The sequence below is a fragment of the Euprymna scolopes genome, chromosome 5, assembly GCF_053919585.1.
Source record: "Euprymna scolopes isolate OS-2025 chromosome 5, ASM5391958v1, whole genome shotgun sequence".
Taxonomy (NCBI): Eukaryota; Metazoa; Mollusca; class Cephalopoda; order Sepiida; family Sepiolidae; genus Euprymna; species Euprymna scolopes.
The window spans coordinates 151,416,170-151,429,110 of NC_136486.1; the positions used below are offsets into that span (position 1 = coordinate 151,416,170).

The 12,941-nt window shown below is 38.9% G+C and overlaps 2 protein-coding genes across 2 annotated transcripts; both read right to left on the minus strand.

The window, feature by feature from the left end:
- Window positions 1-5,162: 5,162 nt before the first annotated feature.
- LOC145276651 (uncharacterized) lies at window positions 5,163-5,585 on the minus strand. The gene has a single exon (XM_080127842.1). The coding sequence runs from the start codon at window positions 5,583-5,585 to the stop codon at window positions 5,163-5,165; it is 423 nt and encodes a 140-aa protein (XP_079983968.1).
- A 1,104-nt stretch (window positions 5,586-6,689) lies between these two features.
- On the minus strand, window positions 6,690-12,183 carry LOC145276652 (protein CFDP2-like). Its single transcript, XM_080127843.1, has 2 exons — window positions 11,991-12,183; window positions 6,690-7,231 (listed from the first exon to the last, which is right to left on the minus strand). Exons 1-2 carry the CDS (start codon window positions 12,181-12,183, stop codon window positions 6,690-6,692), a joined length of 735 nt encoding a protein of 244 aa, XP_079983969.1.
- Window positions 12,184-12,941: the final 758 nt, after the last annotated feature.

A 12,941-nucleotide genomic window follows, 5' to 3' on the forward strand; every position in this document is an offset into this window, starting at 1 on the left:
ATAAGATGAATTCCCTCCCTGCTTGTTTCTTTATGAAATAGGAAGAATGAATATGGACGGTGTAAGGGGATGAAGAAATGTGTGATATGATGAGGACGGCTGGAGGGGTATTTGTCGCGAGCGTCATAGATGAAAATCTAATCAAGGAATGGGGGAGAATCTTTGTCATAACGTATTTTAACTGACTCTCGTAACGGCATCACCACTTAATCGCGCTCGCGCCTAACAGTGTTTTTATAGTTAAACACATCTCACAAAAGAATCGTCTAAGAAACGCTATAAGAAGCTCTGAATGTCAAACATTCGAATATGCTGTAGTTGTAATTAACATTTTCTTCGAATTGTTTTGCTTAATTATAGAATAGTATTTAAAGGCCCATCTAAACATCTGTACGATATGTCTGAGTCGCCTATTTGCCGGCCCGTTACGAATGGATTCGAAATAACATTATCATTTCTAAACGCATACATTTAATGGCCGTATCTGAAGAATCGAAGTTATTGTTAAACTTCGTACGATCATAATCAGTCACGCGACGAAAATGAATACGTTTTATGCTTGCTACGTGACATTTCTGGTAAACATGAACTGCGATCCCCACGTTGTCAGCCTCACATGCAGTTAATCCGTTTCTCACACCTTGTATGTTGACTTCACATTGTCTTGCAATAATTCCAACACCAAAGAACTACCTGTCAATAACTATCACCTATTTATTGATAGTTGTTCCGCAAAATGGCAAAAAAGATTCTCTCTGTAAAAGGTGGTTGTTTTCAGACAACGTCGTTCTCATTTTGGATGGCAACAAGGAAGCGTTAATTTCACTCGAAAGCATATCTATTTTGATTTTCTAAGCCATACAAACACCGTGTGATTATTCTTGCTTCGATAGCAGCCTGTCTGACGATCTAAAATAAAATTCTGCTTCAGATACTCTCCCTTCTTCCCACCATCCACACTTTTGTCTGTTCATATTATCAGTTCATAGCGGAACCTGTCTCCAAAAGAGGCAGCTAGCTGACATTAGAATCGATTATTTTTTGTTAATTCCACAGAAAATACACCAACAAAGTTTTGCGACTTTTCTATGCAGTTATATCAGACGTATTTATCTAAAGTTGGTGATCACAGAAAAGAACGTCATCACACGTGAAAGCATCACTTGGAAACAAAAACGTTCGACTCAAAAAAAGCGAATCCATATTTCATGGAAACAGAAAAAAAACAGAAAGAAACTAATAAATAAGAATATTATTAATTTAAAACATCTATTGCAAATCAAATAATGTTATATGCCTTTTATTTAATTAATAAAATCATTTCTTTTTCTGAGATTTTCGGTGTAACACACAATTTTCAAAAAAAAAAATGTTTTTTTCTATATTCTTCTGGTATTAACCTCGAAGTGTCCGTTTTCTAGTGGAAAAAGAAAAGTATACGCCCGATGTTATTGACGGTTGTCGTAAAATTTGAAATTGATATATTTGTACGGTTGGTGCGAATGTTTAATATGAGGAGTTATATATTATAACACCAACAAATTGAAAAGAAAGAGAGAGAGAGAGAGAGAGAGAGAGAGAGAGTAGTCCTCTTTGAGGAAGGTGTATTACACCGAAAATCTCAGATAAATATCAATGATTTTAATTATGTAACAAAAATGACATAGATTTTAAAATTAAACTTACAAGATTATATTTTCAAAAGAATGATCTGGCTTCTTCTATTAAAGAATATTATTAATTAAAATTTGTTGTATAAATTCTATTTGTAATCAGCAACAAAAACGAACAGAAATGAACCTTTTCATAAAAAAGTTATTTACATCCTGTACTAGCTTTCTCTATCCGACGCTGCCAAGAACATTTTTTTATACTTTATATTTTGATTTTTATTCTTGTATTACGCTTGTTTAACGCTTGAATTTATAAATAACTAACAGCACCCGTTAACCGGTGTTGCCCGGTAGAAGCATGCCATCACTTTATAGAAAAATTAAAGTACGGTTGTAGTTGCTGTTGCCCAATCCCAAATTCTTCATATTAAGAACGGCTTTTGGAATAGACACCCCGACCTTCTAATGTTAAGAACGATTTTCGGAATGGGCAAGCCCAACCTCCGCATGTGTAGAATGGCTTTCGGAATGGCCAACCCCAACCTCCTCATGTTAAGAATGTCTTTCGGAATGGTAACCCGCAACATCCTAATGTCGGAATAGACACCCCATTTTGTGAGTGATGTGACTGTCAAAATATTTGCCACAAATTTAACCTTGATAATTGCTGCCAGGATCCCCACGCACAAATTCTATGAACCAACGAAGTTTTTTTGGGGTGGTCGGATATGATTAGATTTGTTCTTCGCCCATCTGGCGGTTAGTGATTTAAAGTGCATAATACAGGGCGTTATACCGCGAAAACAACTTGTAATCCGCCAAATGTAAATGAGATGTTCTTAATCAGTAGTAGAACAACTGAAAAAGTCGTCATATTATAGAAAAGTGTGTAGGTGGATCTAAGGATAAATTATCTATAACCCCCCCCCCTACAATTGGTCTATAATCAAGCATACCCTCCTCGTAAAAAAATGAAGTACGATTGTTGTTGTTGTTGTTGTTGTTGCGCAACCCACAATCCCCTCATGTTAAGAATGGAATTCAGAATAGACACTCCAAACCTCCTTATGTTAAGTATGTCTTTCGAAATGGATACCCCCAACTTCCTTATGTTAAGAACGGATTTCGAGATGGTCAACTGTTACATACCCATGTTACAGACGGCTTTCAAAATAGACACCACATTGTGTTAATGGGAGGAGTTGTCAAAGTATTGTCTTCAAATTTAACCTTAATAATTGCTGCCAACATCCCCACGCGCAAATACTATGAACAAAATGTAAGAAAAGTTTTCATTTTAAAGAAAAGCATGTCTATAATTAGTCTATATTCAAATATCTGCATAAAATATTGGGACGGTGATAAGTGGGGCGGTGTGAGGACTGTATGTTTAGAGTGAAAAAAAAGAACTACTTTGTCTAAAAATGTTGCAATTGTGATGATGTTACTCTTAGGATGAAATGTAGGATTTTATTATAACGACTAAATGTATCTAAAATGTAATTCTAAAGTTACATAAGCTAGTGGCTAATAGTTTAGACATAGTAAATGTGTATATGGCATATATTGTTGCGAACGTACGGTATTTTTTATCCAGAGGGGAATTTATGCAATCAAAATATTATGTAGGAGACAAAGAAATACTCTGGCCAGCATTGGTAAAATTACTTGCCAGAACAAAATCTTTTTGCAACAAATTTACGTACACTTGCGAAGATTAAAATCAAAATGCTTTTTAATTTATTGCTAGAATACCTGTTCTACTGGTGATCAGATGTCAAACTATTTACGGCTTACACTTAAAGGCTGTTGAGAATAAATTGTAGAGCATCCTGACGAACACCTATGAATCAAATTCTTTCCATAAAGAAATTAAAACTAAATATAGTCGACATTACTACTCTTTACGTAAAACAGCTGTGCTTCCAAATCATAATAATTTATTACTTAGTTTAGTAAATCTATAAACATTTTTTTTACATAGGCATCACCACTTATCAAGGACCAAAGACCACTCGAAGATAGTAATCGTTAGTAATGGAAATTCGGTAAATTTGTCAACTTAAGTGGAACGGCTCATAAAGAATTTGTTTACGTTGGACTTGAAGACAATCAGATTGTAGTCAGCTGGAAAGCAGGAAAACGGAAGACAGTTCCACAGGCGTGCACTTCTAAGAAAGAAGCTTTGTTCATAGAATCTACGTTTAGTTTTAGGCACAGATAAAGTGGGGGGAATTATTGATAGTGTTTTCAGCTAGACGAGTGTTTCTTGTGAAAGTTTGACGAGGGGGGACCATAGATTGAAGCTCAGTCGAGTACTTACCATGAAATAAAAGCAGAGACAAACTCGCAACATCTTTTCTGTGAGATAGAGGTTGCAGGGAAGAGAAAAGGACATCTACGAAGCTACGAAGTTTATTTTGAACTCCATCAAAGCAGGATAAGTCCTTTCTAGCAGTTCCTGTCCAAATGTGGCAACAGTACTCCGTCTGCCCGCTTCTCTCTCTATCTTTATATATATATATATATATATATATATATATATATATATATAATCTCTCACGTGTTCGTCCTTCGAAGTCGAAGATGACCATGACATCAGTGAGTAGAAGTATTGTTTTTGTGTTCCGGAGTTGACTTGTAAGGTCGGATCGGGCATGGAAGGCTCTCCCACAAGTTGGACAGTGTTGAGCAGGTGTTGTGGGGATAGAGCTTGTTGCTCTGGCTTTGCGGGTTGCACGCTTTGAGGGTTCTTATTTCTTCAGCTGTTTCAGCTCCTTTGTTGATGAGGTGGCGGCAGTGAGGTCTGTCTGATGCAAGCGATTCCCAGCCCTCGGTACTGATGTTGAAGTCTTTGAGGGAGACTTTCAAGTTGTTCTTAAAGCGTTTTCTTCGTGCTCCGACTGGACGCTTGCCTTGGCACAGCTCACCATACAGGAGTTGTTTTGGGATTCTTTCATCTGGCATGCAGGAGACGTGACCTGCTCATCTCAGTTGGGTTTTTCGAATAGTGGTAGTTATGCTGGGAAGATTAGCACTTTTCAGGAACTCTGTATCAGGGACTTTGTCTTGCCATCTGATATTGAAAAGATTTCGGAGACATCTCAGGTGGAAGTGGTTCAACGTTTTTTCGTGCCTTCTGTAGGTAGTCCAGGTTTCTGAGTCATAGAGCAATGTGGTGAGGACAACTGCTCTGTAAACCTTCAGCTTGGTGTCAATGCTGATTCCCCTCCTTTCCCAGACTTTGCTTTTGAGTCTCCAGAATGCGCTGCTTGCCTTTGCGATTCTGTTGTTGATTTCGAGATTGATTGTGACTGTCCAGGACAGAGTACTGCCCAGATAGGTAAAGGTACAAACCGCTTGAAGGTTCTGTCCCTTGACTGAGATACTTGGCTCATGATACAGATTTCTGGGGGCTGGTTGGAACATAATTTCTGTCTTCTTGGTGCTAATTGTGAGGCAGAAGTTGTCACAGGCTGCGGAGAATTTTTTCATCTGCTCTTGCATTTCTTGCTGGCATTGAGGGCACAGTCATCAGCAAAAAGAAAGTCACTCAGTACTGCTTCCTTCACCCTTTGTCACAGTCTGCAGTCTCCTTTGGTTAAACAACTTTCCATCTGTTCTGAATTTAATGTTGATGCCTGGTGACTGGTCGCTGAAAGCGTCAAATAGCATTGCAGAAAACATCAAGCTGAACAGTGTAGGGACAAGGACACAGCCTTGTTTAACTCCACTTGTTACCGGAAAAGCCTCCGAGGGTTCACCGTTGTCAAGGACACGCCCCATCATGCCTTCATGGAATTGACGAACTACTGTGACGAAAGTACTTGAGCAACCGAATTTCTTCATTATTTTCCACGGATCTTCCTGACTTACTGTGTCAAATGCCTTGGTCAAGTCGATAAAGGTTGTGTAAAGGTCTCGGTGCTGTTCGATGCATTTCTCTTGAAGCTGACGAGCGGCAAAGATCATGTCAGTGGTCCCCCGACCGGCGCAGAAACCACATTGACTCTCCGGCAGGAGACCCTGTTCCAGGTGACCAAGTAAGCGGTTGAGGAGGATGCGAGCCAAGATCTTTCCTACTATGGAAGGAGAGAGATTGGCTATTTCCTTTTCGCTTATAGATGTGAACGATTGTGGCGTCTTTAAACTCTTGTGGTAGTTGTCCCTTCCTCCACATGATCTGATACAAGCAGGTCAGCTGCTCCTGCAAGGCTGCACCACCGGACTTGTAAACCTAAGCTGGGATTTTATCTTGACCTGGAGTTTTTCCACTGGTTGACTGATGAATGGTTTTGCTGACCCCTTCGATTGATGGGGGTGTGTGTCGAGCTGTTGATGGGGGACTTGGGGGAGACGTTCAATTGCTATATCATTGATGGCTCCAGGGCGATTGAGCACTTTGTTGGAATGGTCAGCCCATCTGTTGAGGATCTCTTTCTTTCCCGTGAGTAGAGTTAAGCCGTCAGCACTGAGCAGAGGAGAGGTTCCCGAAGACTGTGGTCCGTAAACTGCCCTTAGTGCATCGTAAAAATTCTTTGTATCGTGTTTGTCTGCGTAGCCTTGGCTTTCATCTGTCTTGGCACTGAGCCAGGAATCCTGCATTGAACGCAGCTTAGATTGGACTTTGTTGCGCATGTTAAAGAAGGCAGGGTAATTTTGATGTGCTCTTAGTGGGCGACGTTTTTACTGCAACAAGTTGTGAATCTCAGAATCATTCTCGTCAAACCAGTTCTGGTGGTGTTTGGTGGCAGGACTTAGAACGTCAAGAGTAGCAGAGTGAACAACATCTCTGAAGGATGTACAGCTCTCTTCAACGCTGTTGTGCTTGAGATTGAAGTTAGCAAGTTTATTATGTATGCTGCTCTGGAATTCCTCTGCTGTTTTAGGACATTTCAAGTTGGCTGTATTGAGCCTCTTGGCTGTTTTTTTACCCTGAGGCCTTCTCTTTGGTTGGATGAAGAAGTTGAATTTGGAGAGGATGAGGCGGTGGTCGGTCCAACAATCAGCCCCGCACATGGCTTTGGTCAGTCTCACGTCCTGCCTGTCCTTGACTCTGATAATTACATAGTCGATCTAATGCCGGTGCCGAGAGCGTGGATGCATCCATGTGGTTTTATTGAGATTTGGGAGACGGAACATAGTGTTTGTGATGTTGAGATCATGTGACGCACAGGTTCTAAGGAGGAGGAGCCAGTTGCTATTGCATTTGCCTACTCCATGCTTTTCAATGATGTGCCAGGATTGATGATCTGTACCTACACGTGCATTGAAGTCCCCAAGAATTACAAGCTTTTCCGACTGAGAGACTGAGGAAATGAGAGAGTCCAGCTCTTCATAAGACTCGTCTTTGACATTATCAGGTTTAGTCATCGTTGGGGCATAGGCGCTGACCAACGTAGCGCTGGTGTTGCGTCCAAGAGATAACTGCATTTTCAGTTGTGTGTCGTTGATACCTTCAGGAATGCTTGTTAGTTTTGGTACGTGAGTTGTTTTGATAGCAAAACCCACACCAGCTTCACGCCGCTCCTCAACACTGCGCCCACACAAGAAGAAGATGTAGCCTCCACCAGTTTCGTTCAGTTGGCTTTTGTCTGCCAAACGAGTCTCACTTAGGGCTGCAATGTCAATATTTTAGCGAGCAAGCTCACGAGCTACAAGCGCTATTCGTCTTTCAGGTCAATTTGCTTTTGCATTGTTGAGCAGGGTTCGGACATTTCACGATGCTAAAGTAAGCACCTTTGTTTTCTTTTTTTCTTTTGTTTCGACTTGCTGAAGAGGGATCTCCGCCAACCGCGGTATACTGGCCAGGGTTTGGTGAACCAGGCGATTTTTAGGGCACCTTTTCTAGCCCCATCCTCATTCTACGGAGGCGAGCAGAGCGATTCTAAAGAGGGCTGCTCGGTCACTCAGGATGCTGCCGGACCCACTACTGCCTCAGTCCAGTGAGGAACGACCACATGTCCTGAATCGCCTATGTAAGTTCACAGCTACAGCTTCCAGTGTATCCACACCTACTGCTTCGCCGTTTCCCTGTCGCTGCAGGTCTTGAGGTTAACAAAAAAAAAACTTGCGCTTGTCTTGGATTAAAGTGAGGGAGATTTGCGCAGGATCAGCCTCACTCTCTCTTCCTAATGCGCCGGTTCCAGTGGCAGGACTGTGTCAAGACGAATCAGAATGCGAGAGTTGTCGGAAGGAGACTGGTCTGTCTTCCTACCGCCTTAGGGGCTCCACTCCGGATTTTCTGTTGGGGTTTACTCCCTTAGCCATTGCCTTTCTCAAGACAGCCGCAAGAAAGTGGAACTACGTGACCCATAGCTGGGGGTTAGTTCATGAGTCACCAGGGCATATCCACACGACAATGGGCCTGCATGTCACATGTCCGGGGGCCAACGTCTCCGAGTCCTTGTAGTTTAGCCTGAGGCCGCAGGGTGCTCAGTTTCGATGTTTCAGTGCATGGAACCACTACATAGGGCTTGCAAATGGAGAGACTGTATACTGGCAGAGAGAGACTTCCGCATTCGGCTCCTTTTTCATATAAATGCTAGCCAGCGGTGTTAGCTGAGAGCAAGAGATGATAAGCACATCTACTACTACGACTACAACTACACACTAGACGCATCACACCGCCATTTGAAACATACAACTATACAAATATATAACTATGTATTATATATATATATAATGTATATATATATACTTATATATAAATATATATAGATATTTTATATATATATTCTTATATATTTATCTATCTATCTCTCTATCTATACTTATACATATAAAGAGAAAGAGATAGAGAAAGAAGCAGGCAGATATACAGATAGCAACACTGTGCGCTAGTCTTATTGGAGACAGCACACAGACGTATCTCTCTTCATAAAATCTCACTTGCTAAGGTTGACACGGCCACCCGTGTGGTCGTTGTTTCCGTCTGCTAATAAATTTACTCGGACCCCGATGTTCATATAACCGTTTTTTTTTAAAGACAGTCACAAGAAAACACCAGAGAGACAAATTACTTGTATACACGTGATATATATATTTTCCCCCCTCCCAGCTAATTTATATTTATATATATATATATGTATGTATATGTATATGTATATATATATATGTATGTGTAAGTGTTTGCATCTGGATGTATGTGTATTTGCATATATGTTTATATATGTATATATGCGTGTATTTTTACGTATCTGTGTATGTGTACATATATATATGTGTTTATATATGTATGTTTGTGTATATATGTATATGTATATATATATATATATATATATATATATATATGTATGTGTGATCACGCATGTGCTTTTTCCCCCATTTACGTATGTGCATTTGCTGTACATATTTATGCGTGTGCTTATATTTGTGTGTTACTTATTAAAAATGTTTTTTTCTATTATTTAAGTTACTTACTTAAGCTTTCCCCTATTTTATTTTATTTCATTAAAATAAACCTGTAACGTATAATTTCTACCTGCCCGGCTAATTTATTTATATATATATTATATTTAATTATATATATATATCATTACACTATCAAAATAAACCTGTAAAGTATAATTCATTAACTTATTTTTCCTTTTCTTTTTCTTTCCATTTTATAAACAATAAATATCTTTCAATCTCTCCCCGCCCGGCTAAATTACTTTAAACCCAATTTTCAACCCGTTCCTTCACTAACATTAACTTTCCAACCTGTTGCCATGGTGATCCTTTAAATTAACTGTTACTTATGCCGTTATCAACAAAAGTAGCGTCTTTTAAGTTTAAACCGTTAAAAAACACGTATATAAGAATTTACACATAATTAATATTTAATTATAAACCCCTCTCTTTTTTTAATACACTCCTACTACTTTAAACTCCAACTTCCTCTCCCCACCACTCCCCCTTCTTTTCTAACTCCCCTTTATCTACGATCTTTCCATTTTTATTTGACTTTATAACTTAGTCCATCTATGAATTCTGATGATGCTAGTTGGATTTTTCCTCTCTTTGAGGATTTTCCTCTAGTTGAAACAATTTGTAAACTCATTCTGGACTCACAGTAATAAATTTCCTATATACTGCTCTGACTACACATTGAGCACTTTAGTCCGGTTTTTTTTCTTTCACCACTGGTAAATAAATATATATATATATATATATATATATATATATATATATATATATATATATATATAAAGCTAACTGTATTTGGGGGGTGTCTGGTCACGAATAGGCTCCTATATGGTTGACTATTATGGAAAACTGATTACATATAATGATAGCTGTATCGAGGCACAGGAATGGGTATGTTTGATCTGGCATAATGATGGTTCATTAAAATTGTGGGTCTGCGTACGCGCCTGGTCGACAAAGTATGGAAATAAAAAATTTAAAATTAAAAAAAAAACGTTTACAAGTGTTTTTGATATAGATATACATAATAATACTTTGATAAGTATGTTTTAACTTAAATAGGGATGGTATAATACAAGTATGGGGTCTGCGTTCGCGCCTGGCGTCCATAGAATGGAAATAGGCACAGACTTTAATAAAGACTTTTCAGATCTATCTGCGTAAGTATACTTTGATAATTATGTTTCAGTTTGAAGAAATATGTTATAATAAAATTATGGGGTGTTCGTTCGCGCCTGACCTCCATAGAATGGGAATATGTCAAAGTTTAACAAGGTTTTTTTAATATAGATCCACATAATATTGTGATAAGGGTTTCAGTGTGAACAGGAATGGTATAATAAATGATGGGGTTTATCTATTTTATTTTTACTTTCATCATATTTTGTTTTGGTTTTGATAAACCCAAATTCGAAGTTATTTCTTTACAACCCTTCCTTTTCATAACCTACCATACTTTCATAAATCAGAGTCCATTTTCTGTAGGCTGTTTTTGAACCCAGTCAACGACAGGTACTTTTGCTAGTATATATATATATATATATATATATATATATATATATAATATATATATATATATGTATATATATATGTGTGCATGCATGTATATATATACATATATATATGAGGGAGAGAGAGAGAAAGACAGAGGTAGATAAATAAATAGACGGATAGCTTGTCTCGTTCTGCTATATTGTGAGCGCAACTTTTCACTGGGGATATAACATATAATGGTCTTTTCTGCTTGATGTCTCGCCAGCCAAAGAGACAGAAAGTCCTCCATCGGGAATCATGTAATTTCATCGGCTTCGCCAGGCTAAATTCTGACATAAGCAAAGCTTTTCCACCCAAACACGGTCCTCGTTATGCAATACAGGATTACTGAATACTAGTAGCATCTATAACTACCCGGCAGAACAGGATATAAGAGTGATCAAATCGTATTGGAAAAATATTATTGTATTTGGTTTATATAGGAATGAATAGATCGATGACAAACTCAAATTGATATGTACACACTTTTGCGTTTTAGGAACTCGCGATTTCAGGAAAATCTTTAATAATATAGTGAAAATCTATAACAGGAATGGTACATTTGTTAACAACACTATATTTTTCTCAACATGCGTGAAAAACAAACACACATCCAATGCAATGGTTGAATTCTTAGAATATCAACACTGTGGTGGAATGGGAGTATAAATTGATTGTAGTAGTTCATGCTAATGGTAAAAAGCTGCTTTCCTTTTAAACTACCGATTTCTATGGCCAATAGCAGCGCACCATTTAAACTCATCGGTCGAACATTCACAGATAACGTTATCGAAATACATAGAGATTACCAAGGCTGCTGCAAAAAGGGAGATTCCCTCTACCGTGTAAAAATTCCTGTCAGCACCTTATATCGGGTTGAAAAGAAAATTTTAACTTTTAAACTAAGATGAACATATCTCTGCTCAAACAAAAATTTATTGATCGAAATAAGCACCATCAGAATCAACACACGTTTGCCAATGCAAAACAAGTGTATTTGTGCCAGTAACGTGACGAAGTCGCTGAAGGCGTTTTTTTATATCGCCTAAGTTTTTGAAGCATTTTTCACGCAGAAAGTTTTCGAGATGCTTCAAAAAAGGTAGTCGATAGGTGAGATGTCTGGAGAGTACGGCGAATGAAGCAGCGTTTCGTTGCTCAATCCGTCCAGCTTCTGCAGGGATGGTTTAACAACGTGCAGTCGGACATTATCGTGGAGAAGAATTGGTGGTTTCTGTTGACTAATGCTGGGTTAAGTTGTCGAAGGTTCTGATGAATTTCATCCATTTGTTGACAATATTTCTCAGCCGAAATAGCCTCGCCTGCATTCAAAAACTATATTGGATGAGATTAGTCACAAACCACCAAATAGTCAACATGACCTTTAGGTGCAACTCTTGCTTCGAGAAGTGTCGTGGAGCTTCGTCGTTGTCTAACCAATGAGCTGAGCGTCGCCGTTGGTCATAAAGAATCTACTTTTCATCGCAAGTTCGAGAAAGATGGTCGTAAAGAACCCACTTTTCATAGCAAGGTCAAGAAACGGGCCGTTCTTGTTGCGTAAAAGGAGAGGTGACACTTCATAACATCGTTTTTTTTCCTTTGGTTGTCTTCCAATTCGTGAAACACCCATTTATCTTTATAAAAGATTAAAATGTTCGTTTATGTGACATATAAACTTCTGCATATCAGTACAGTTTGGGAAACAGGTAGCAGAAAGAGAATTCCAAAATCTAGCCATTCTAAGGAAGAAGCTATTAGAATAGAAGACTCTCTGACATTTAGGGACCTCAAGAGTGAAAGGATATGATTTTGTTGCTAAGTGTGTTTTTCGGGGGACATGTACGTCGAGGGGGCACAAGTGCAATGAGTTCATCAGGGCATATTCCATCAAAATACTTGTATAACAGCCACAGGGATGCAATATTGCGGAGAAGGGTAAGGGGGTTTGAGCCTAGTTGACAAAGATTAGATTGCGGACCCTTTTTTGGACCATATGCAAGAGGTATAGACTAGTGGTAGACGCACTAACCCAGATGTGGCAACAGTACTCCATGCATGGGCGACTAGTGGCCTTGTAAAGATACAGAATACTCTCAGGTGTGAGTAGTTTTCTAGCACGATAGAGGGAGCTCACCTTCCTTGCAGCAGTCTTCGCAATGTCATCAATGTATTTATTCCAGTTCATATTTCCCGTAAAGATTAAGCCGATGGGTTTGAAGGAAGAATTCTCAGGTAAGGAGTTATTTGTCATGGATATCGGTGGTTGGGAAGGCTTCTTGTTCTGTTATAAGGAGAGCAGCTTAGTCTTACTAGCATTACATGTTAACTTCCATTTTCGTCCCCATTCCACTACGGTCTGGAAGTCATTTTCTAAGGATTCAGCCATCG

Bases quoted from the DNA above. Each gene is read 5' to 3' on its own strand.
- LOC145276652 (XM_080127843.1), bottom strand. From the start codon at position 12,183: ATGGGTGTTTCACGAATTGGAAGACAACCAAAGGAAAAAAAACGATGT. The intron at 7,232-11,990 runs GTTAGACAACGA...TTGACATTGCAG, and splicing joins CGGCGACGCTCAGCTCATTG to CCCTAAGTGAGACTCGTTTG.
- LOC145276651 (XM_080127842.1), bottom strand. From the start codon at position 5,585: ATGATCTTTGCCGCTCGTCAGCTTCAAGAGAAATGCATCGAACAGCAC.